The sequence below is a fragment of the Capricornis sumatraensis genome, chromosome 20 (genome assembly GCF_032405125.1).
Source record: "Capricornis sumatraensis isolate serow.1 chromosome 20, serow.2, whole genome shotgun sequence".
Classification (NCBI taxonomy): Eukaryota; Metazoa; Chordata; class Mammalia; order Artiodactyla; family Bovidae; genus Capricornis; species Capricornis sumatraensis.
The window spans coordinates 61,845,117-61,870,242 of NC_091088.1; the positions used below are offsets into that span (position 1 = coordinate 61,845,117).

A 25,126-nucleotide genomic window follows, 5' to 3' on the forward strand; every position below is an offset into this window, starting at 1 on the left:
TTTATTTAATAAAAACTAAAAAAAAACAAAAACAGGAAAATAAAAGTATGACTAGAAACTTGCTCTGATTCAGGATGAGTCTGAGGTGGGAATGAATGGGCTGCCAGGGTCTTCATGGACACCAAACCCCCAGACCTGGTGCTGGACTAGGGAGGGTTCAGGGTGATATGACTAGGCGCTTTGGGGGCCTCAGGGTCATCTGGTGGTTGGAGCCTGCTCCTGAAGGTCAGGGAGGATTTGAGGGGAGGAGGGCATGGAGCTTTCGTTCAATCAGCAAGTATTGGCCGAGGCTGCTTTGTGGGCCATTCTCAGGACACAGGTGTTATTCATTTGACAGATTCGTATGGAGCATTTGTGCTGTGCTGTGGTTAGTCGCTGAGTCGTGTCCGACTCTGTGACGTCATGGACTGTAGTCCGCCAGGCTCCTCTGTCCATGGGGATTCTCGAGGCAGGAATACTGGAGTGGGTTGCCATGCTCTCCTCCAGGGGATCTTCCTAACCCAGGGATCGAATCCAGGTCTCCCGCATTGCAGGCAGATTCTTTACCATCTGAGCCACCAGGGAAGCCCCATGGAGCATTTATTATGTGCCAAATACATTCTTAGGCACTGGAAACATCTGTGAACACGATAAAGTCTCTCTTTGCAGCCACCGTGGAAAACAGTATGGCGGTTTCTCAAAACATGAAAACTAGAGGAATTCCTTGGCAGTCCAGTGGTTAGGACTCTGGGGGCCTAGGTTCAGTGCCTGGCTGGGGAACTAAGATTCCACATGCCATTCGTTGGGGTCAAAAAAAAAGCTAAAACTAGGACTCTGTCACAGGACTCAGCAATCCCACTCCTGGATATATACTGACAAAACCCCAAACACTAAATTTGAAAGGATACACGCACCTCAATATTCATAGCAATATTATTTACAATTGCCAAGATAATGGAAGTGACCTAAGTGTTCATCTACAGATGAAGAAGGTGTCATACGTACATACAGAATGGGATACTATTCAGTCATGAAAGAGTGAAATTTTTGCTATCTGCAGCAACATGGTTGGACTTGAAGGGCATTGCTGCTGCTGCTGCTAAGTCACTTCAGTCGTATACGACTCTGGGCGACGCCATAGACAGCAGCCCACCAGGCTCCTCCGTCCCTGGGATTCTCCAGGCAAGAATACTCGAGTGGGTTGCCATCTCCTTCTCCAATGCATGCAGGCATGCTAAGTTGCTTCAGTCGTGTCCGACTGTGTGACCCCATGGACAGCAGCCCACCAGGCTCGTCTGTCCACAGGATTCTCCAGGCAAGAATACTAGAGTGGGTTGGCATTTCCTTCTCTATGGAGGGCATTATGCTAAGTGAAATAAGACAGAGAAAGACATATACTGTGCATCATTTACATACGGAATCTAAATACAACTAACTAGTGACTATAACAGAAAAGAAGCTGATTGACAGACTGAACAAACTGTGGTTACCAGTGGCGGGAGGGACAACAGGGGTGGAGGATTGGGAGGTAAAAACTGGGTGTAAGGTAGGCTCAAGGATGTGTTGTACAGCATGGACAATAATAGCTAATATTTTGTAATAATTGTAAATGGACCTTTACAAATTGTACTGGGGAGTTCCCTGGTGGTCTAGTAGTCGGGACTCTATGCTTTAACTGCCAGGAACTGAGTTCAATACCTGGTCAGGAAGTAAGATTTTGCAAGCTAGGCCACACAGCCAAAAATCAAATCAAATAAATAAGGTAAAGTCTCTTCTCGGAGTTGACCACCAGTCAGGGCTGGTCATGGGAGGCTGAGCAGGAAGGTAAGGGAAGAGGGGCAGCGCGGGACAATGTGGGAGATGAGTAGGAGTCAGGCAAGGCCTCAAAAGAGGCCTGCTGCTGCTGCTAAGTCACTTGAGTCTTATCTGACTCTGTGCGACCCCACAGACGGCAGCCCACCAGGCTCCCCCGTCCCTGGGATTCTCCAGGCAAGAACACTGGAGTGGGTTGCCATTTCCTTCTCCAATGCATGAAAGTGAAAAGTGAAAAGGAAGTCGCTCAGTCGTGTCCAACCCTTAGCATGGACTGCAGCCTGCCAGGCTCCTCTGTCCATGGGATTTTCCAGGCAAGAGTACTGGAGTGGGGTGCCATTGCCTTCTCCCAAAAGAGGCCTAGATGAGTTCAAAGGAAAGGCAGTGGAGTTCTCCTAATTTCTTGTTCTCCTGCGCCAGGCCGTGAGGGGACACCGAGGTGAGCTGAATGGACAGTCCCAGTCCAGGGTGAAGAGGCTGTTGTCTGGAGGGGTGGGTGGAGTATTGAAAAATATATTTTTGTTGAGAGGGGAGAGGGAACGGGGGAAGTGAGAGTAGTTACATGCGATCGTCGTATCCCAAGCAGAGTGCCTCTCGCTCTAGAGATGTGCCTGCCCTGCGCAGTCCAGTTTACAGATGGGGAAGCTGAGGCCGCGCGACACAGGAGAACCAACCTGGCCAGGATCTGAGTGCGCATGGGCCAGCCTCTATCGGGAGGGAAAAGGTCAGGTTGCGGACTGAAGGAGGAACACTGCCCAGGCGGTCCTCCCGACAAGGCCTCGGCCAGGAAGCGGGTGGGGTGGAGGGTGCGCGCCCAGCACCTTAGAGCGGGCAGGGTCGAAGGGAGGGCCGGCACCCAGAGCCGCCGCGCGTGCGCAGAGAACACTGGGTCTCAACCCGCCGGTGAGGAAGGGGGCGTAGCTTCAAGCCACATGCGTCAGAGGGGGGCGTGGCTTGGCGAGGATGCATCGGCAAGGGGACGAGACCACCATCCAAGTTGGAAGGAGGGGGCGTGGCCTGTGTCCCAGAGCGGTGGGAGGAGGGCGTGGCCTCCCCTATTTGGGTGGGAGGGGCGTGGCCCGGCTCTGCGCGCCGCACCTCTGGGCCTGCGCGCGCCGGAGTCAGGGGTCACGGCGGCGTGGGCTGTGGCGGGAAACACTGTTTGAAGCGGGTGAGTTACGGGAGAAGGGGAATTGCAGGGGACTTTGCCTGGCCGGGAAGGAGGCTTGGGGAGCCGAGTCCGTGGGCCTGAGAGAGGGTTGTGAGAGCTCGCGTGGGGCATGGCGGCGGGAGGGATCCCTTTGGTTAGCGGGCGCGCGCAGGAGGGGCAGAGGCCAGTGGCCTTGGGCGCGTACGCGGGGGCAGATGACAGGGTGGGGGCGTCCCCTCGGCCTGCGGGGGGCGCTGGCGCTGGGCGCCGAGGACGAGGGGGGCGCACACTGGGGAGTCTTGGGAGCAACGGGTCCCGGAGGCGTTGGGTTCTCGATGGTGCACGTGAGGACATGGTGTCATCTTTTATTCTCTAGATACTGAGTACACTGTGCCCAGCACTGCCCTAGGGTTCGAGGCTACAACCCGAATAAGTCAGAGAAAGCCTCTTTCCCAGGGGCAGACTGAGAGTAGACAGGTAGTAAGTAATGACGACAAACCAATGTTGTCAGCTTGTGATTCGTTACCCCAAGGAAAGTGAAACAAGAGTAGCCTGCTTTTTTATTTCTAGAGTGAACAGGAGTAGTCCCTCTGGGGAAGTGACATTTGAGAGAGAAGCGAGCCCCGGAAAAAATGTTCTGGACGTGGGGTGGATGGGCTGGCCATCCAGTAAAAAGACCTTGAAGTAGGAAGGGGCTTGGCTTCCTTGTAACTTGTAGGGAAGAGTGAGGCTGGAGACATGGTAGGGAACCAGATCCTATAGGGCTTTGTAAATCTCGGTGTTCCCTTTAACGTTTACTGTAAGTTCAGTAGGGAGCTGGGGAGGTTTTGAGCATCACAGCATCTTGATCCTCCCCTGCGCTTTAAAAAATCTCTGACTGCGGATTGAAGATGGGGTTGTAGCAGGAGAGTGGAAGGAGGAGAGGCCAGTTAGGAGGCAAGGGGGAATGCTCGGCGGCCCAGCCTGCAGTGCAAGTGGGAGAATCCATCAGGTGGAGGTGGTTTCTGGAGTCTGAACGCACACAAGGTGAGTGTAGGGAAGCGGGGAGCCCAGGATCACAGGGCTTGTGGTTCGAGCAGTAGGCTGGAGACGGGGAGCTGAGGGGGGGCAGGTTTGGGGGTGCCACCCTGAGGGCAGAACTTAGGTGGTGCAGGTGGGCAGGGTGATGTCAGTGTGTCAGGTTCATGGCCACACCCACTCCAGGAACCTCTTGTTGCCTTTTCTCCCCCTCCTTCCTGCACTTCCCCACCCAGGCCGTTCCTGCCCTACTCAGGGCCTTTGCTGGGCACTGGGGAGCTAGTGATAATTCAGTTTGGTTGGAAGAAGGACAGGAATCTCAAGCCAGAGCTCTCTGAACTAAAAAGAGGCGGCACTAGTCTTTGGGAGCTAACAGAAGAAAATGAGGGTTCAAGGTGGCCTCGTGGCGTTGGTGACACCAGAGAAGGGTCTAAACCGACACAACTTGAAGTGGCCTGCATCGCAGGCTCTCTGCTAGGTGATGCTGGGGACCCAGACTGGAGCCAGCCCCTGACCCCTGTGTTTTGAAGACCTCTCAGTTGGAAGTTGTCACAGCTTGTGCATTAATGGAAATGCCCCCAAGATGCTGTGGGAGCCCCTAGGGGGCCGCTGATCAGTGAGGAGGAACTGAACCAGAACTGAGTTTCAGAGGGTGTAGAGGAGTTAGGTGGCCAAGAAAAAGGAAGATTTCATCCCGAAAACTTCTCCCAAGACTAGGCCCCATGCTGGATGATCCCGGGGACCCAGAGTAGCCTCAGCCCTGCCCCGCCATCAAGAGTTCCCTGTCTGGTGAGGGAGCCAGACACAAGCCCAGGTGATCCACAGCCCAGGACGAGGGCAGCAGGAGTCACCAGGCCCAGAGGGGGGACCTGGCCAAAGCCTGAAAGGTGTGGAGTTTTCAGGGGGGGCAGGAGTGAATAGATCCATTTGTCGTTATTTAATCGATCCTTTGACAGATGTGTGTGAGCCAGGATACAAGGTGAGCAAGCAGATGAGTCTGGCCTGTGTCCCCTGCTGGGCAGAGGGCAGTTCACCCCCATATCGCTCCTGGCACCCCCAGAGGCCGACAGTCTGGCGCACTGATCACCAGTGGGGCCCTGGAGCTAGTCTGCTTGGGTTGGAACCCGGGCTCTGCCCCTCTGAGCTCGTTGTGTCGCCTCAGGCTTGAAGGTGGCTTCACGTCTCTGGGCCTCCGTGCCAGTCACTGTGTTGGAGAGTTAATAGCAGCACCTGCCTCAGAAGCTTTGGTGAAAATTTTGAGTTCCTTCCTTGGTGCTGCATTCAGAACGTATTCGGAGAAGGCAAAGGCAACCCACTCCAGCGTTCTTGCTTGGAGAATCCCAGGGACGGAGGATCCTGATAGGCTGCCGTCTATGGGGTAGCACAGATTTGGACACGACTGAAGTGACTTAGCAGCAGCAGCACGTATCTATTGGGTGTGTACTCGGCTTCAGCCTCTCTCCTGGAGACATGAGATGTAGCTGGAAACAGAAGGTGAAATCCCGGCTTTGGCAGTATTTCCATTCTCCTTGCAGACAGTAAACAAAACGAATAGGCAGTGGTGCTCAGGCTTGAGCAGCTTCGGAGGCCCTGGAGGGCTCGATCCTACGCGGGTGGCTGGGCCCACCTCCAGAGGCCCTGACTCAGTAGGTCTGGGGCCTGACAGCTTCCATTCCCACCAGTTCCCACCAGAAGCTGCAGGTGCAGGGCGCCACACTTGGAGAACTCTTAACGATCTGATACAGCGCAGCAGACAGCGAGAGGCCAGCAAGAAAAATAAAGCTAGGGAAGGAGTTGGAGAGTGTCAGGAGGGGCAGCGGGGCTGTCTTCAAATTTTTCTGTATCTGTTTTCTGGTCGCGCCTTGGCATGTGGGAGTTCCCTGGCCAGGAATCGAACCCATGCCCCTGCCGTAGAAGTGCAGAGTCTAACCACTGGACTGCTGGGGAGGCCCCAGGGGCTGTATTTTGAAGCCGGCCTCACTGAGAAGGTGAAATTGGAACAAAGACCTGAAGGCGGGGAGGAGAGAGCCATGGGGATGTCTGGAAAAGAGCATTTGGTTGGGCAGCAGGAACAGCTTGTGAAAAGGTCTGGGGTAGGAGCAAGCCTGGAGTGTTTGAGGAACAGAGAGGAGGCAAGTGGCTGGAGTGAGCAAGGGAGAGAGGGTGGAGGTGGTGTCCCTGAAAGAGTAGGTGGGGGCAGTTGTGCAGGGCCTTGTGAGCCACAATGAGGACTTTTGTTTTAACTGTGCATGAGGCAAGAGCCAGGGACAGGCTCTGAGCAGAGCAGGGGTGGGACGATCTGACATAAACAGTCTCTTTGGTTGCTGAGTGGAGAAAACACTGAGGGGGGCCAGGTGGAAGGAGGGAGGGGCCAGGTGGAAGGAGGGAGATGACAGGTGGGCAAGGCTATTCATTCAGCAGATATTCCTTGGGTGTCCTCTATGGGCCAGACACTGTTACTGACACCGGTGATTCTTCAGTGAAGAAGACTGCATCCCAGGCTGAGCTGAGCTTGTTTTCCAGCAGGGGGAGCCAGACAAACAGCAATGCACAAAATAGAGGTCAACCATCTTAGGGAGCTGGGGTGGGGCCTGTCCATTGAAAGGCAGAGCTGATAAATAAATTTGCTGATGGAGTGAGCGTGTGGTCTGAAGGGAAGAGAGAAGTTGGGGTGACTCCAAGGTTGTCGACTTGCTGGGAGCTGTACCGAATCAGGGGAGACTGTGGGGTGCGAGGAGCAGGTTTGGGGGGAGATCAGGAGCCTGGCTTTGGAGTCTGGAGTGCCTGAAGGGACGTTGCCACAGTGGGCACTCAGATCTGTCAGCCTGGAGCCCCGGCTGAGGTCTGTGTGGGAGACACAAAAGCCAAGGGATGGCATTTAAAGCCATCCCCTGGTGGTTAAGATTCCACTCTTACAATGCAGGGAGTCGTGGGTTCGATAACAGGTCAGGGAACTAAGATCCATATGTTTAGTGGTGTAGCAAAAAAAAGAGCGGTGAGGTTGGGTGGGATGGGATGACAACCTCCAGGGAGTGTGTCAGAGAGAAACGGGTGTGTGACTAGAGCAGGCACTCGTTGTGGTTAATGCTGGATTCACTTGCTGTTCAGTATTTGCTGCTGAAGCACCCAGAAAGGTGCCAAGCTCTGCCCTGCACTCCTGCGAGGGGGACACCCAGGGACCCTTCCTTCTCATGCTGGCTTGCCTGACAGCACCTAGGATAGGAGACTAGTCCAGGACCCTAGGTTTTGCTCCGGTGACAGCTGCCCACCCATCGTACCCCCTGGCCACAGCCCAGTGACCCAGGGCAGCCGGTTGGCCCTCTCCTTCCTCCCCCTGACAAGCCAGGTCTGCCACTCCGTGGGGCTCCTGGCAACCCCTCAGCTTCCTCTGCCTCACCCGGGCATTTCCCCCAGGTCCTAACTCTCTGCATCCCTCTGGCTACTCGCATGGCCGGAGCAAAGGCCTCTAGGCTCGTTCCTTATTCTGAGATCAGACCACGTATCTGCACAGTTACACGCGGAGGGCACAGGAAGTACTCAGGCATAAAAAGGAATGAAGCCCAGATCCGTGCTAGAATGGGGGTGGACCTTGAAAACATTCTCAGGGAAAGAAGCCATACACAGGATTCCATTTCTAGGAAATGCGCAGAATAGGCCAATCCATCTAGACAAAGCAGATCAGTGGTGCTCTGGGGGAGGGCGGGAGAGGCACTGAGTGGAGACGGTCTTTTTTGTGTGATGACAGTGTTCTAAGATGGACTGTGGTCAAGGTTGCCCAAGTTCTGAATATACTGAAAACCACTGAACTGTACACTTAAAATGTACATGAATCGTATGGTATGTGAATGAGATCTTGGTCAAACTATCTCCCCACTCCAGCCCCCCAGAAAGCCAGTGTTGCCAGTTTATTACCTATCCTGCCACAATTATGCGTGACAATGCAACATCTTTAGATATATTTTCCCATCAGCTTGGATAAATGTTATTTTTCTTTTATGTGTTTCTCTCCAGCTTTTTCTTTTTTCGGGCCCAACTCATGGCCCCAACTATGGATCATAGTTTCTGACCAGAGATTGAACCCATGCCCCCTGCAATCCCTTCCTCCAACTTTTAATTAAAAAATTCCAAGCCTGCAGAGACATCCCAAGACAAGTACAACGAACACCCGTGAACCGTTTCCTGGATTTGTCAGTTGTGAAAGTGCTGCCTCACTTTGCTTTATCTTGATGCACGTACACCTTTTTTTTTTTTTTTTTTTGCTGAACTGTGTACCGGTTGTAGCCATCATGATACTACAGGATAATGAGAATCAGGCCATTCTCTATGAAACGATACTGTTATCTCAGGCAGTTATTCAGTTTGTGCAGTTCCAGCGATAGCCTTCAGAGCTATTTCCACTTTTTAAATCCAAGATCTGACCTGGGATCACACTAGTGATCCCACTGGTGAGTCGTCTAGTTGTCATGACGACATAATCTCTCCTTTAATCTAAAACGGTTTCCTGATCTTTTTTCCTCCCCCTTCATGACTTGGTCATTTTTTGAAGATTCCATCTCACAGGCCAGTCTTTACTTTGGTTTGATTATTTCCTACTGATTAGAGTCAGGGTAAACATTTTCGTTTTCTTAGAATTTTTTTTTTTTAATACAAAAGCTCTCTTAAGTATACCATTCTGTACTTTGCTTTCTCTACCTAACAATGGGTCTTTGAGAGTCCTCTGTCAGTTCATAGAGAGCTTCCTCATTCCTTTATATAGCTGCATAATATTCCAGGGGACAGAATTCATGTAACTTATTTAAACAGTCCCCCAGGGGAGGACATTTAGGTGGTTTCCAGTCTTTTGGGACTGCAAACAATGCTGCCGGAAATAACCTTGTAAATGCAGTTTTTCATTAGGTGATAGTATATCTGTAGCATAAGCCCCTGGATGTGGAATTGCAGCCTCCCCACTTTTTATGCTTTTACTTGAGGTGCGATTTACACGTGGTGAAATGCGCAGGTGTCAAGTGTACAGCTGGCCATACTGTACACTTCCACCACCCTGCAGAACAACCTCATGCCCCTTCCCAGTCAATCTCCCCCACCCCAGCAGCAGCCACTAGCTAGACTTTTAGCATCATGGATGAGCATAGTCTATTTTTTTTTTAATTTTTTGGCTGTACGGGACAGCTTGTGGGATCTTAGTTCTCCGACCAGGGATTGAACCCCCACCCTTAGCCGTGCAAGTGTGGTGTCCTAACCACTGGACCGCTAGGGAATTCCCTACTCTGGAGATTTTTTCAAAGGCTCATGGTCATGGTGGGTTCGTGGGAGGCCATGGAGAAGACAGCAACCCTCACCTCACCCCGGCTCGCCCCACAGGATGGATGGTAAGCGGCGACCAGGCCCGGGGCCTGGGGTGCCCCCAAAGCGGGCCCGTGGGGGCCTCTGGGATGAGGATGAGGCGTACCGGCCCTCGCAGTTCGAGGAGGAGCTGGCGCTGATGGAGGAGATGGAAGCAGAGCGCAGGCTGCAGGAGCAGGAGGAGGAGGCGCTGCAGTCGGCCCTGGAGGGGGCGGACGGTGAGACTCGGGGCAGGGGCCCCTCTGCGCCCCAGCCCCGTGGGGACCCCGCCCCTGTTGCATCTCGGAACCCTGGAGCTGACCTGTAACCTTTAACTCTCAGCCCCTGGCTTGCTTCGAGCTCCGCAAGGGGCTGAACTTTGGATGTCAGCAGGCCACCTGTTCCTGTTGCTTCTAACCTTGACCCTTGACCCCTCGATCCCCCTGGAGCGTCCCGCCTGATCCAGACCACCGCCTCCACCTGACTTTGTTTCCCAAATGGGATGCTGCTTGAGGGGACAGGAGCAGAGGCGGGAAGGCAGTTACTTGTTTCCGAAGCAGGACCACGACTCCATGGAGCCCCGCTTCCCTCCCCCCATCCAGGGCAATTCTCCCTGACGGCCACAGATGCCCGCTGGCTTCGGCCCGCCCCGCCCCCCTTGGACCCTCAGACGGAGCCCCTCATCTTCCAGCAGTTGGAGATCGACCATTATGTGGGTAAGCTTGGGGATCAGAGGCCTGGTGCATGGGAGGAGGAGCTGGGTCAGCTGCTCTGGCTCTGTGGGAAGAGAGGGACACAGAGGGTCCCTGCCCAGGGCTCTGAGAGGGAGGGACAAGTGGGGGCAGGGAGGGGGGCCGTCCTGGAGGAGGAGGTGTCTTCTGACTGAGGCCTGAAGGGGCTGGCTCCTCGCAGAAGGGAGAGGCGTGTGGTGTAGTTGCCATTCATTCATCCCGTCAGTCGGAAACAACCAAGCATCTGCACTGAGGCAGGCCCTGTACCAGGCAGACCAGGCCCCTGCTCCCCGAGGCCCACGCTCTAGAAGGAGGGGCAGAACAAGAAAGGAAGTGGAACACTGGCGGTGGCGAGGGTCACAGAGGAGCGTCAAGTAGGGAGGGGGTGCTGGACCTCGCCTCTTGGAGCTTCGGGAAGGCCCCTCTGAGGAGGTGATGAGGAGGCGTGGGGTTGTGTGGGAAAGCGGGACTCTGGGCAGAGGACCCCAAGGAGGGAGCAGGGCTGATACGTTTAAGGAGCAGCCAGGAGGCCAGTGAGGCAGTGAGGAGCCAGCGAGGACCTTAGCGCTCCGCTCTGAGGGAGCCGGCCTGTCCTTGGCAATGGAGAGACCCCATCCAAGCTCCACGGGCACTCACTAGTGGTAAAGAACCCACCTGCCAATGCACGAGATGCAGGTTTGATCCCTAGGTCCGGAAGATCCCCTGGAGAAGGGATGGCAACCCACTCCAGTATTCTTGCCTGGGAAATCCCATGAACAGAGGAACCTGGCGGGCTACAGTCCATGTGGTCGCAAAGAGTCAGACACGACTGGGCAACTGAACACGCAGCATACATGCACGTCCAAGCTCCTCCTTGCATTTCCAAGGCTCCCCTGAGCGAGAAAGTAAAGACAAGCTACAGGTGGGGAGGAAACGTTTGCCGTCTGTATGTCTGACAGAGGACTGGTGCTGCCAAAGAAGATTCAGAAAGAGTTCAAAAGTGGACAGAAATCTTGGACAGTTCACTAGAGGATCTCCAGTGGCAAATGTGCACGTGAGGTGATCCTCTGTGTCATCGGCTGTCGGGTGAATGTAAACGACAGCCACGGTGAGACACACACCTGTGAGAGAGGCTAAAGTAAAATACACAGACACCACCAAGTGCAGGCGAGGATGTGGAGTGTCGGGAACCCGTGCTCAGTGAGGCCGTGGCTGATGCAACCGCTCTGGGAAGCAGCCTGGAAGAATCTTACAGGGTTCAACCTAGCCTTTTACAGTTTTTCTGGTGGTAATTAAGTTTTTGGTTTTTGCCCTGAGCTTTATTGAGAGATCAGACTTAAACCTATTCTTACCATAGGGCCTGGCAATTCTGCCTGAAAGATATTTACCCGAGAGAAGCAAACACCTCCATTCAGACAACAACCATGGATGTTGATAGCTCTTTTCTGAACCACCCAAAACTGGGAGCACCTCACACGCCCTGTGGCAGGTGGATGGATAACACACCATGCAGACCTTCTCTGTGATAAAGGGAACAAATTGCTGACAAGCTTGACGTGGACGGGTGCCCAAGACGCCAGCCCGGGTACAAGAAGCCGGGCCGGGAGGGCTACGAACTGAATGACTCCCTTCTGTGGACAGTCTCAAAAAGGCAAAATCAGGACGATGAGGAACAGACCGATGGTGCTGGGGGGCGGGCTGGAGGCGAGTGTGATCACCAAGGGGCAGCTCGAGGGAGCTGTTTGAGTGATGGGACTGTCTTGTACCCCAGTTTTGGCGGTGGTTACACGAATCTACCCCAGCGTTAAAGCTCATGACGCTGCCCACGCAAAGTTGACTCCACTTTTGGGGTATCTGAGGTGGCAGCCCCTACTTACCTGTGTTCCCCCCTCCCCCAGGCCCAGCGAGGCCCCTGCCTGGGGCGCCCCCGCCATCCCAGGGCTTGGTTCCCATCCTCCGCGCCTTCGGGGTCACCGACGAGGGGGTCTCTGTCTGCTGCCACATCCATGGCTTTGCACCCTACTTCTACACCCCAGCACCCCCTGGTGAGTGACCCCAACCCCGAAGACCCCTCCTCACCCCAGCCCCCCGGGGATCCCCCGCACGTCTGACCAGCCCTTTCACACCCCAGGTTTTGGACCTGAGCACCTGAGTGAGCTGCAGCGGGAACTGAGTGCAGCCATTAGCCGGGACCAGCGTGGGGGCAAGGAGCTCACTGGGCCGGCCGTGCTGGCAGTGGAGCTGTGCTCCCGGGAGAGTGAGCGCCACCCTAGGGGTCCCAGAGGTTGGGGGTGGAGGTCCTGGGCCGGCAGGGGTTCCCTTGGGCCGATGCCAGCCCCCTCTGCCTGCAGGCATGTTCGGGTACCATGGACACGGCCCCTCCCCGTTTCTTCGTATCACCCTGGCACTGCCCCGCCTCATGGCACCCGCCCGCCGCCTCCTGGAGCAGGGGATCCGCCTGGCCGGCCTGGGCACCCCCAGCTTTGCGCCCTATGAGGCCAACGTTGACTTTGAGATCCGGTATGTCCCCCGTCTTACTTCTCCCACCTTGCCCCCTCCACCTGCCTCTGCCCACTGACCCTCATCCCCTTGAAGGTTCATGGTGGACACGGACATCGTGGGCTGCAACTGGCTGGAGATCCCAGCTGGGAAATACATCCTGAGGCCAGAGGGGAAGGTATGGGGGTCTCCGGAGCTGAGTTTGGGCCGAGGGGACACAGAGCCGGGACCCTGTAACCGCTGACCCACTTCTTCCCCGTAGGCCACGCTGTGTCAGCTGGAGGCCGACGTGCTCTGGTCAGACGTGATCAGCCACCCGCCGGAAGGGGAGTGGCAGCGAATCGCCCCTCTGCGCGTGCTCAGCTTCGACATCGAGTGTGCTGGCCGCAAAGGTCTGTCCCTGGGGCCTGGGGTCCTCCCTCCCTCCTTCCCTACGTCAGTGATGGGCCGTCTCACCCCAGGGGTCCCTGCGCTTCTTGAGCTCCCTCAGGGAGAAGGGAGTAAACGCACAAGCAGATGCAGCGCAAAGGAGGGCGGTGGCGGAGAGGGACAGGCCGCGGGGCAGGGGAGGCTTCCAGGGTGAGGGGACAGGCCTTGTGAAGAGGGACGGGCGGGGTGTGGGGGTGGGGAGAGCAGCCAGTGCAGAGGCCCTGGGGCAGGACCGGCCCAGTCTGTGAGGGCTGGGAGAAGCGGGCAGAGTGGGAGCCTGGGTGGATCCTGCAGGGTCTGCGGGCGGTGGGGACGCTTTCGGTCAGGCCTGGTGGGATGCAGAGGTGCGCCCACCCAGTGAGTCACGAGGGAGCGTCAGGAGTCGGTGCCCTGCCTCCCTCCTCCCCCCCATGCAGGCATCTTCCCGGAGCCCGAGCGGGACCCCGTGATCCAGATCTGCTCACTGGGCCTGCGCTGGGGCGAGCCGGAGCCCTTCCTGCGCCTGGCGCTCACCCTGCGGCCCTGCGCCCCCATCCTGGGCGCCAAGGTGCAGAGCTACGAGCGGGAGGAGGACCTGCTCCAGGTGGCTCTCGTTCCATGCCCCGTCTCGTTTTCCTCTGCTCCCCCTGCCCCCACCCCTCCCCACCACACACACACACGCCCCCCCAGGCTGTTTCCTGAGCCGTTTCCCACTCTGGATTCCTTATTTTCAGAGGCACCTGCCCAGTCTTCCTTCCACTGGTGGAAGGGCTCTAGGGCTGCTCCTGCGGGCTTCCAGAATGTCCCAGGACTGGGGAGGACCCACAGCGGGGGGTTGACCAGAATGTCACCCTGGGTGACCCTGCATGCCTCCGCTTCAGGCCTGGTCGACCTTCATCCGCATCATGGATCCCGACGTGATTACCGGCTACAATATCCAGAACTTTGACCTTCCCTACCTCATCTCCCGGGCCCAGACCCTCAAGGTACGGCAGGTCAGGGGGAAGCTGCCCTGACACCCCACTGGGGGCTCAGGCTGTGGGCCACTGCCCAGCGGCTCCAGAGGCCTCCTGGAAACCCTGACTCTGGCCCCGTCCATGGCCTGCTGAAAGCCCAGAAGGTTCCTGTGGCTTTCGCAGAGGCGAGGAAGCATTCGTAGTTAAGCAAGGAAAGGCTCATGTGGGACTGCCTGGAGGTCCAGTGGTTAAGCGTCTGCGCTTCCCCAGCAGTGGGTGGGGGTTCAATACGTGGTCAGGGGACGAGGATCCCTCGTGCTGGGTGGTGCGGCCAAAAAAAGGAGCAAAGGCTTGGGTATTTGGAAGGGCAGACCGAAGCGCGAGCGCAGTGCCTTGTTCTCTAGGCTTTAAAATATGTCAACAAAAACTAAGGGAAAAAGGAAGTTGGTGGCAAAACCTTGATGCTTGAACCTGGTGTGGGGATGGGGCCGTGTGGGTCTGCGGGGTCCGAAGCTCACAGTCACGTGTGGTCTCTCAGTCTGGAGGCTGGAAGGCCAGTCAGGGTGTCAGAGGGTTGGTTTCTTGTGAGGCCTCTCTCCTAGCTTCCTGCCTCCTCAGACATTGCGGGGTGTACCTGGCGCTCTCCCCAGCTCTCCCCTCTGTGCACCAGTGTCCCCTTTTTTTAAAGACCACAGTCACATTGGATCAGGGCCACCCTAATGACCTCATCTTAACTTGCTCACCAACAAAGACTCAGTTTCCAAATGAGGTCACTTTTGGAGGTCCAGGAGTTACAACTTCAGCATCTTTTAGGCAAACACGCTTCAGCTCTTAACAGGTGCATTGTGCTGTTCAGTTGCTCAGTCGTGTCTGACTCTGCGACCCCATGGACTGTAGCACTCCAGGCTTCCCTGTCCTTCCCCATCTCCCGGAGTGTGCGCAAAACTCAGTGTCTGCTGAGTCAGTGATGCCATCCAACCATCTCATCCTCTGTCACCCCCCTTCTCCTCCTGCCCTCAATCTTTCTCAGCATCAGGGTGTTTGCCAGTGAGTCGGCTCTTCACATCAGGTGGCCAAATTATTGGAATTTCATCTTAAGCATCAGTCCTTCCAATGGATATTCAGGGTTGATTTCTTGTTTTCTTCCTTTTCTATACATTTGGCTCGTTTCATAATGGAAAGAGCAAACAACCACACTCAGGGCTCCCCAGCAGCTCCAGGGAGAAGCCCACCCCCATCAGCCTGGTGTTTATACTCCAGCCTCCGCTCCCCTGCCTTGCCCTCCGCCCCCAGTTCCACCGCTCCCACCCCAGCTCAGGCCTGTCCTCCATGCCTGGTCCCCCCCGTTCGCCGTCTCTGGTACAGACCTAGCTCTCCACGCCGGCCCCTGCTTGTGCCTGCAGGTGGTCAACCCCCAGGCCCCCCCTGCCGTGCACCCGCTGCTTCCCCGGCAAGCTCAGCATTGTCCCCAAGTCTGTTCCTCCTGCGCCTCCCCATCTGGGTGCAGCCCCCCAGCCCCTGGGCGCCATCGCTGCCCCTTCACCCCCATGGTCCCAGGCCCCTGACTCTTTCTGTCCAGCCTCCAGTTCGTGCCTGCCTGTCCCTGAGGGTCCTTCTGTCCCAGAGCTGCCCTAGTCCACGGGGCTCTCAGCAGACAGAGGGCAGCACCGCAGCGGGTATTGCGGGTGTTGTGGTCACTGCTCCTGTGGCGCAGCCCTGCAGATCCCCCCAGCCTCCACCCGTCCTGTGTGCTGTGCCCCCAGGTGCCAAGCTTCCCCTTGCTGGGCCGTGTGATCGGCCTCCGCTCCAACATCCGGGACTCTTCCTTCCAGTCCAGGCAGACCGGCCGGCGGGACAGCAAGGTGGTCAGCATGGTGGGCCGCGTGCAGATGGACATGCTGCAGGTACGGCCGGGCCGGGAGGGGCTGCCCTCGCGGGGCCACTTCCCCAGGGCTGCCGCCCAACCTGCCCCGCCCGCCGCAGGTGCTTCTGCGGGAGTACAAGCTCCGGTCCTACACGCTCAACGCCGTGAGCTTCCACTTCCTGGGCGAGCAGAAGGAGGACGTGCAGCACAGCATCATCACAGACCTGCAGGTGCGGGTGCCCCTGACCCCGCCTCCCAAGCCCTCAGACCCCGCCTCCCGTCCCCTCAGACCGCGCCTCCTGAGCCCTCAGACTCCGCCTCCCGTCCCCTCAGACCCCGCCCCTCAATTCCTGCTTACCTTCCGGCTCTTGGACATCCTGTGCCTGTTCTCCTGACCTTTCCCTTCACCTCCTGCCCTTGACCTCTGACCTCCCGCCACAGATGGGAACTGTATCCCTAGCCATTCCTGTGACCTCTGGCATGATGACCTCTGTTGCGCTGCCCTGCCCTTCCTAATCCACACTAGCCTCTCAGACCGCACCCTGCTCCCTTCCACCCTGTCGCCCCTCTGATCCCTGTCCCTGTCCCCAGAACGGGAACGACCAGACGCGCCGCCGCCTGGCCGTGTACTGCCTCAAGGACGCCTTCCTGCCCCTGCGGCTGCTGGAGCGGCTCATGGTGCTGGTGAACGCCATGGAGATGGCGCGCGTCACTGGCGTGCCCCTCGGCTACCTGCTAAGCCGCGGCCAGCAGGTCAAGGTCGTGTCCCAGCTGCTGCGACAGGTCAGCAGGCAGAGCCTGGGGCGGCCGGGCCACCGCACTCCCCACCGAGGGGCCCTGCTCACCCCCCACACTTGGGTCCCGCCTTCTCCCTTCCCAGGCCATGCGCCAGGGGCTGCTGATGCCCGTGGTGAAGACGGAGGGCAGTGAGGACTATACCGGGGCCACGGTCATCGAGCCGCTGAAAGGGTGAGAACCGCCAAGGGAGCAGCAGGCCAGGGCTAATGGGTGCAAGGGGTTGCCCGGCCCTGACTCTCTCCCGGCGCCCCCAGGTACTATGACGTCCCCATCGCCACCCTGGACTTCTCCTCGCTGTACCCGTCCATCATGATGGCCCACAACCTGTGCTACACCACGCTCCTGCGGCCCGGGGCCGCCCAGAAACTAGGGTATGGCGCCTCGCTCAGCACGCGCTCCCCGAGACTGCCCAGGGCCCGGCCAGAGGGGCCAGAGGCCCAGAGCTAGTGGGCGGGGGGGGACTGGCAAGAGCTAGGGGCGTCCTGAGGGATGAAGAGGAGGAGCCATGGTGGGGGGTGGCCAGGCGTCACCCCCACCATCTCTCATCCAGCCTGACCGAGGATCAGTTCATCAAGACACCCACGGGGGACGAGTTTGTGAAGACATCGGTGCGGAAGGGGCTGCTCCCCCAGATCCTGGAAAACCTGCTCAGCGCCCGGAAGAGGTGGGCCCTTGAGCTCCCCCCGCCCACCCTGCTCTGAGCTTGTTGAAGTGGCCTGGAGTCCCTGTCCCTCAGCAGCACGTGTCGCTGCAGCTGTGCCTCAGCTGGAACCAGTCACCCACTGCAGGCAGCTCCCGCCAGCCCCTCTGCCAGGCAACCCCATACAGTGTGCGGCCTGCACGACTGCACGTGGCACCCCTTTTCAGAAGGGCACCCTGACCCAGCCCTCTCGTCTCCCCCTGAGGCCTGGGATGCCCCTCAAGTGGCCTTTGGTCCCCACGTCCTCCTTTCTCTTCCCAGGGCCAAGGCTGAGCTGGCCAAGGAGACAGACCCCCTACGGCGGCAAGTGTTGGACGGGCGCCAGCTGGCGCTGAAAGTGAGTGCTAACTCTGTGTACGGCTTCACTGGCGCCCAGGTGGGTAGGCTGCCGTGCCTGGAAATCTCACAGGTGAGTGCACAGCAGCAGGTGGAGGGCAGACACCCCCTCTTGGAGAGAATCAGGGCTCAGTGTGGTGGAGGTCAGGGCCGGGATAGCCCCAACCCACCGGCCTTTTGGAGAGTGGATGCCCACGTGATTGGTTCAGCAGAACACTTGCTGACCGTTCACTGTGGGCTGGGCCTTGTGCTGCGTGGGTCCAGCCGGTGACACCGGGTGAGAGTTCCTGTCCTAGTGTCCAGCCTTGCGGGGACACCGATGGCGACAGGAGTAAATGTGTACAGGAGGGCAGTTGGGGAGGGAGGGGTGGGGTGGGGCAGGGCAGGGCCGGCAGAGGCCGAGGAATGGAGGGAGGGGCCCAGTCTAGCTTGCTCTTTCCACCTGTCCCTCAGTCACTTGGCAGCCTCGTGTTCCTGGCAGTTGCCACCTCCTCCGCTGGTCTCCATCGGGGTGGCAGAGTAGAGAGCACCTTCCCTTCCCCCTCCTGATGGGAGAACAGGGTTGTGTCTCTGTCAGGGACCTTGGGCCACACTGTATCCCCTTGCCCTCTGGAGGGACTGGAGGCTGAGTAACTAAGGTCAGTCACATGGTGTGCCAGGCACCTGACCCCAATAAAAACCCAGACCACCGAGGCTGGGGGTCACCCAGCAGCGCGGTCAGGCGTGGGCATTTGACTTTACGTCCTCAGTCACCGTCTGGACAGGCGCAGGTCCCCCGTCCTGGGCCTGAGTGAGAACCCCGGTGAGGACGCTCGGCTGGCATGGACACTGCTCTGCTCCGAGAGGAAACGTGGGCAGATGTGCCCACAGCAGCATCCTGTGGGGCTGTTTACTGCTCAGACAGAAAAACAGACCCGCGGCAAGACCACAGCGGGCCTGACTCTCTGAGGTTCTGCCGAGCTGGGATCAGGTGTAGTTCAGGGGCCCCCAAGCCCACCCTCAGATCCAGTGATGCACTAGAAGGATTCAGAACTCAGAAAAGCTGTTATACTCATGGTTATGATTTATTCCAGTGAAAGGATAGGGGTTAAAAGCAGCCAAGGGAAAGGCACGTGGGGCAGAGTCCAGGGGAGACCAGGCGGAAGCTTCCACTTGCCTTCCCCAGGGGAGTCCTGCAGACAGCTCTCCTTCCTCCCCGCATTGACGCACATGTGGTACTGCCCATCAAGGAAGTTCACCCGAGCCTTGGTGGCCTGGGTTTTTATTGAGGGTCAGGTGCACGGAGTACACCATGTGACTGACCTCAGTTACTCAGTCTCCAGTCCCTCCAGAGGTCAAGGTGATACGGTGTGGCCTAAGGCCCCCACCATAAATCACATTAGATCACTTGGTGTGACCCAAGGTCCCAGATGAACAAAGACATTTGTCAGGCAGGACATGCCTAGGGCTTCGAGGTTCCCTCCCAGGAGCCAGCCATTTGGGCTAGGTTAATCTCTGTGGTGGATCACCCTTACCGCTCTTTCTGGCCCTTCCTCGTCCCCGGGGCCTCTCCCAACCTCCTCAGTGGAAAGCAGTGGATGCTTGGGCATCGGGTTGCAGCTCCCAAGGGGAGGCCAGGCAGGAGGGTGTGGCTGGGCCTTTCCCCTGGCACTTCCTCATCGCTGCTGCCGCTTCCTGGCCCTGCCTCTCTTGTCACTTTCCTCTCAGCCCCTTCTCTCTGTCTCAGTTATGTCTGTTTCTTAGCATCTTTTCCTAGTCTGTCTCTTAAGCTTATGAAGGCCAGAGGGTGGAAGAAAACAGAGTACTGAGTCATTTCAGAAAACAGATAGAAAAAGGAACATCGAATGGTGGAACAAATAGAAGACAGTTGGATGGTAGATTTAAGCTCAGATATAATCAGTAATTACACTAAACATAAATGGCCTAAATGCTCCAGTTAAACACAAAGGTTTTCTGGCTGGGTCCAGACAAAAACAGAAGTCACGTGTGTTTCTCCTTAGTGTGTCCCTCCTCCTCCCCCAAATTCAGTTTCCTTATTTGGAAAGGAATGGTCTCCCCCTGGCCCTGGTACAGCCCCCTGTCTTTGGGGGGTGGACATTTCTGATTGCCCAAGGATGGGGGAATGGGACCAGGAATGTCACCAGATGTCTCAGCGCCTCTGTGGAGAGACACACTGAGCTGATGGCCTCTTCTGGCACTGGCCTTTCCGCCACTATTTGCTGCTGTCAGGCCCTCCTCTACAGACCTCCATGCAGGAACAGCTCAGTAGCCCATTTTGCATATTTGGAAGCTGAGACCCAGAGAGACAGTGGCTTACCCATGCTCATACCTGGCCCCTGCGAACGGCCCCTGGGCCCTCACTCTGCGTGATTCTCTCCCCAACAGAGTGTCACTGGGTTCGGGCGCCAGATGATTGAGAAGACAAAGCAGCTCGTGGAGACCAAGTACACGGTGGAGAACGGCTACAGCACCAGCGCCAAGGTCAGGGGCCTCCTGCCTGCCTGCTGCTGCCCGAGACGGGCCCGGGGCTGGCGTGGGAAGTGTGGGGGCCCCCCAGCATCTCCCCGCCCCTCCGGGTCACACGCGCCCCTCCCCAGGTGGTGTATGGTGACACAGACTCGGTCATGTGCCGCTTCGGCGTCTCCTCCGTGGCTGAGGCGATGGCTTTGGGACGGGAGGCTGCAGACTGGGTGTCCGGCCACTTCCCCTCGCCCATCCGGCTAGAGTTTGAGAAAGTAAGCAGGAGGCCCCCAGTGGTTGGAGTGGACAGATGTGAGTCTTGCCACTTTTGGGGGAGGGTCTCTGAGTCTCGGGATGTCTGCGTTTGTGTGGGTTTCTCCTGCTGTGTCAGCGTCTGGGCACCCTATGGTCCTCAGGTCTCCATTTCCGGGCACCCTGAACTGGGTGTCCCATTCTTTGAGTTCATAAGCCCCACTTTTGAGGTATTTTGTTTGCTGCCTGGGTCCTCCTGAGTTCAGAACTTTGATTTTAGAAACCTCCACAGCCTTGGGCTTTGCTGTGAAAGACAGTGTTTGTTTCCTAAAGATGCTGTGAGTCTTGGAGCATCTCTGGTTTTTAGGTCTTGGAGGGGCAGCCCTGTCCATTGGGGGCCCCCTGACCAGGGGATTCCTGGTTTGGGGCGCTGTTTTCCAGTTCTCCCAGAGTGCGACAGGCTTGGGTCTGGGAGCCCTCACATCATACATTCAAAGCTGGGGTCAGGCCTTGGGGTACACTTGCTCTCAGATTTGGAGCCTGTCCATCTGGGGAGGTCCCTGCCTCAGGGCTCACTCCTGCTAGTCTCCTCTTTTTGAGGGGGTTCTGCCTGTCTCCCCTGTCTGTCTCCGGTCTGTTTCAGGCCTCCATTTGGGGCCCTCCAGACCAGCAGCAGCAGCAGACTTCATCTCAGTGTCTGGATCTTGGGTTTTAGGGTCTAGGTTTATTCCAGTCCATTTCGGATTTGGGGAAGGTCCCTGGAATGCTGAGGTTCCCCCCAGCTACCCCCTCCACACAGCCCCTCCAGCTGAGATGCTGGGGTCTTAGGGTCCATCTTCCCCAGTGACCCAATCACACATCCCCGGGACCATCCCTGACTGTCTCGTTTCTGGGGAAGTCTCAGGATGGGGCGACGGCGCCCACAGCCCCAGAGGCTCAGCCTGTGGCGGCTTTCCCCCAGGTCTACTTCCCCTACCTGCTCATCAGCAAGAAGCGGTACGCGGGCCTGCTCTTCTCCTCCCGGCCCGACGCGCACGACCGCATGGACTGCAAGGGCCTGGAGGCTGTGCGCAGGGACAACTGCCCCCTGGTGGCCAACCTCGTCACCGCCTCGCTGCGCCGCCTGCTCATCGACCGGTGCGTGGGGACCTCCACCCGGCCCCGAGCCCCTCCTCCCTTGGGGACACAGGTGTCAGGCCCAGCCCTTCGGTGGCGGCGCTGTGGAAAGAGTGTGGGGTCGGGCAGCTGCGGGTTCCGGCCCCGTTTCTGCCCCCTGGCAGGGCCCCTCCCCACCCCTGGCGGGCACCCCGAGTCCCCTGACGGCCGCCCCTCTGCAGAGACCCCGCGGGCGCCGTGGCGCATGCACAGGACGTCATCTCCGACCTGCTGTGTAATCGCATTGACATCTCGCAGCTGGTCATTACCAAGGAGCTGACCCGAGCCGCCGCCGACTACGCGGGCAAGCAGGCCCACGTGGAGCTGGCTGAGAGGTGCGCCCAGCCGGGGAGGGGGCGGGAGCGGCCAGAAATAGCCCCTCACCCGCCAGCTGGGCCCGCCACTTCCTAGCCCGCTGGCCCGCCCCCACCCGGCCCACCTGCCCTCACCCGGGCCGCCACCTTGGTCTCCCCGCAGGATGAGGAAGCGGGACCCCGGGAGCGCGCCCAGCCTGGGCGACCGCGTCCCCTACGTGATCATCAGCGCTGCCAAGGGCGTGGCCGCCTACATGAAGTCCGAGGTCAGGCCCACCTGGGCTGCGCGCTCCGCCCAGCTCTCCGTGCTCTCACTTCTGCTTTCCAGGCAGGGTGGGAGGCTGTTCCTCTCCGCGGGCCCGCAGGGACCTTGAGAACCGCCCCCAACACACCCCTGGGAGTTGGCTCTGTGATGCTTTGCGCTCAGGCTTCCCCGCACCCTCTGGAAGGCCCCTCCCCCCCGCTATTTGGACCCCTCCTGGAGGAGGCGCAGCCTCCCTGCACATGGCGAGAGTGCCTGTCACACCGTCTGTTTCTGTGGCTCTGGCTTCTTGGTCCCTGCTCTACAGCTTGTCCTTCCCTGGGATTCACACCCTCCTGCATTCTACCTGGATGTCTAGTGACCCCTGACCCCACAACCCCCTCTAGTCCCCAGTTCCTGCCCTATCACCTTAGATCTGGGCTTCCAGCCTCCAGCTCCATCTTCCTGCCTCCTGCCCCCACCATGCTCTCTGACCCTTTAGTGGCGACCTGAGGGCTTCAACCTGTGGGTCACAGAGACTGTGACCAGGGACCCCCCCCATGACCTCTGACCCCATCCTAGCCTGGGCTAGCGACTGCCACTCAGCATTACCCACACTCATGACTGAAGGACCCCCCCCCCGCAACCTCTGCGACTCCAGGGACCCTGGTGCCTCAGCCCCTCCCAGGCCCCTCCACTCCGTCCCCTGGTATGACGGCGCCCTGCTCTGCCCACAGGACCCCCTGTTCGTACTGGAGCACAGCCTGCCCATTGACACGCAGTACTACCTGGAGCAGCAGCTCGCCAAGCCACTCCTGCGCATCTTCGAGCCCATCCTGGGCGAGGGCCGTGCGGAGGCTGTGCTGCTGCGTACGGGGGTGGGGTGGGGAACCCCGGGCGGGTGGGGGGACGGGGGTCAGGGTCGGGCACCGGCCCACCGCCTGCCCTCACCTGCAGGTGGGGACCACACTCGCTGCAAGACGGTGCTCACGGGCAAGGTGGGCGGCCTGCTGGCCTTCGCCAAACGCCGGAGCTGCTGCGTTGGCTGCCGCACTGTCCTCAGCCACCAGGGTGAGCGCGGGGCCCCGGCTCCCGGCCCTCCCGCCTCTGCCGCCGCCCAGGGGCCCGGCCGCCAGCCCCGCCGCTGTGGCCCCTGGGCGGGGCTCCCGTCTGCAGGCGCCCCCAGGAGGGTCCCAGGCCCCCTACCCCGGGAGTTCCCCAGGGAGTTTTCTCCACACACTCGCTCCCTTGTTCTCTCATCTGTGGGGACTTTCAGAAGCCGGGATGGGCAGCGGGCGGGGATGGGGCGGCCCAGGCCCTGGCTCAGCCCCAGCTCCCCTGTGCTGACCGGCCCCCCCTCCCCTCATCCCAGGAGCCGTGTGCAAGTTCTGCCAGCCCCGGGAGTCGGAGCTGTACCAGAAGGAGGTGAGGGGTTAGGGGAGGTGGGCTGGGCAGCTGGGGGTCGGGCGGGGCCAGGCCGCCCGCTCAGCCCCTGCTGCCCTCAGGTGTCCCACCTGAGCGCCCTGGAGGAGCGCTTCTCACGCCTGTGGACGCAGTGCCAGCGCTGCCAGGGCAGCCTGCACGAGGACGTCATCTGCACCAGGTGGGCGGCTGGCTGGGCCAGGGCAGCCCCCCGGGTCCCCCCCACACATCCCCCTCCGGCTGTGAGGGTCTCCCCGACCCACAGTGTCCCAGCCTGCACAACAGGCTGGTACACCCGTCCTGGCCTCCCTGGGGTGGGGCTGGGGGGCTGCTGAGCGGGGAGGGCCGGGCACCCAGTATCTGCCCGAGAAATGGCCATGCACATGCACACGCCATCACACACAAGCACACGCCATCACACACAAGCACACGCAGGGTCTCGGCCCCCTCCCCCAGGGCGGGCCGGGCTTTCCCCAGGGAACAGGTGGGCGGGGCGGGTTCCCACGCCAGGTGCCAGGTGCCAGGTGATATACAGCCGGTGGCCCAGCGCCCGCGCGAGCACCCGCTGTTACCGGCTTCCCCCCCCACCCGGGGCCCGCTGAGCAAACAGCTCCTGGTGGGCGGGTGCCGGGTGGGCAGCACACAGGGGCCAAAGTCCTGGGAACAGCCCCTGCCCCACCGCGGGCGCTGACCGCCGCCTGGCCTGCAGCCGGGACTGTCCCATCTTCTACATGCGCAAGAAGGTGCGGAAGGACCTGGAGGACCAGGAGCGGCTGCTGCGGCGCTTCGGGCCCCCCGGCCCCGAGGCCTGGTGACCTCTGACCTCAGCGGACTTCCCACCTTGGGGGGGCGGGGGGACAGGCGGGGAATTAATAAAGCTCAGGCCTTTTGTTCCGTGGTATCTTGTGGTCTCTGGGGGGTCGTGGTCCACCATCACAAGCCCTGGCCCAGGTGGCCTCGCTTCACTGTGTGGGATGCCCCGACCCCCAGGAGCTCCCATGGGCCTCTTCACCCTTCCTTGCAAGACCCCTGGGCTGGATCAGATCTCCCCACCCCTCCTGAGCGGCCCCCCAGGCCCCAGCCAGCAGAGCCTCTGTGGGCCCCGCCTTCCAGGTGCTGACCTGCTTCCTCCACGCCTGGGGCAGCCCCCGGCAGGAGGCTCCCGCTCCCCGGAACGACCAGGGGACCCCCCTCTCAGGTCACACACCCACAGTGTTTCCACCTCAGGGTTCCCACCGGCTTCAGGACTGAGTTTCTTCCTCAGGGACCCCTGCTGAATTCACGTTCACTCTGGGAGCCCCCGCTCCCCTGCCTCTGACACCCGAGTGTTCTCACCTGCTATCGTTCTCTGCGTGCCCCCCAGAAACCCACTCCCCCTGGCTCCTCCGTCCAGAGACACGCCACACACATGCCCCCTGACCACAAGACCCCTTGACTTTTTTACTTTCTCAGGGTCCTGCCAAAGCCAATGCTTCTCCCATCTCCACTCTTCAGGGCCAGCCTCCCCACCCCAACCCTGGGGATCCCCAAATCCAGGCAGCCCCTGGGCCCACCCTCCTTGCCACGTGACCAAGGGGTTGTGCAATCCAGCCCCCTCCCCGACCCCCTCCCTGAGGGGATTTTCGAGGAGGGCTGAGCTCACAGCCAGCCGGCACCCCTGCCCCCCCCACCCCGGGGGCTGGGCCAAGGTATAAATAGGGGTGGTGGCTGCAGGCGGCAGCAAGCACCACC

At 59.1% G+C, this 25,126-nt stretch overlaps 1 protein-coding gene across 1 annotated transcript; it reads left to right on the forward strand.

Moving 5' to 3' along the window:
• Nucleotides 1-2,929: 2,929 nt before the first annotated feature.
• Nucleotides 2,930-24,210, forward strand: POLD1 (DNA polymerase delta 1, catalytic subunit). The gene is made up of 27 exons (XM_068992489.1): nt 2,930-2,962; nt 9,320-9,519; nt 9,883-9,996; nt 11,889-12,035; nt 12,122-12,247; nt 12,342-12,510; nt 12,586-12,667; nt 12,752-12,881; nt 13,335-13,501; nt 13,779-13,883; nt 15,617-15,757; nt 15,837-15,947; nt 16,309-16,500; nt 16,598-16,686; nt 16,770-16,886; nt 17,066-17,179; nt 17,477-17,624; nt 19,937-20,032; nt 20,149-20,286; nt 21,225-21,400; nt 21,601-21,753; nt 21,896-21,998; nt 22,711-22,843; nt 22,931-23,044; nt 23,346-23,398; nt 23,479-23,576; nt 24,105-24,210. The coding sequence occupies exons 2-27, from the start codon at nt 9,321-9,323 to the stop codon at nt 24,208-24,210; spliced, it is 3,321 nt and encodes a 1,106-aa protein (XP_068848590.1). The 5' UTR covers nt 2,930-2,962; nt 9,320.
• Nucleotides 24,211-25,126: the final 916 nt, after the last annotated feature.

Excerpts from the sequence above, each read along its gene's own strand:
- POLD1 (XM_068992489.1), top strand. The coding sequence starts at position 9,321 with ATGGATGGTAAGCGGCGACCAGGCCCGGGGCCTGGGGTGCCCCCAAAG. Across the intron at positions 12,248-12,341 it reads GGAGCTGTGCTCCCGGGAGA|GCATGTTCGGGTACCATGGA; the intron begins GTGAGCGCCACC and ends CTCTGCCTGCAG. Across the intron at positions 23,045-23,345 it reads CACTGTCCTCAGCCACCAGG|GAGCCGTGTGCAAGTTCTGC; the intron begins GTGAGCGCGGGG and ends CCCTCATCCCAG.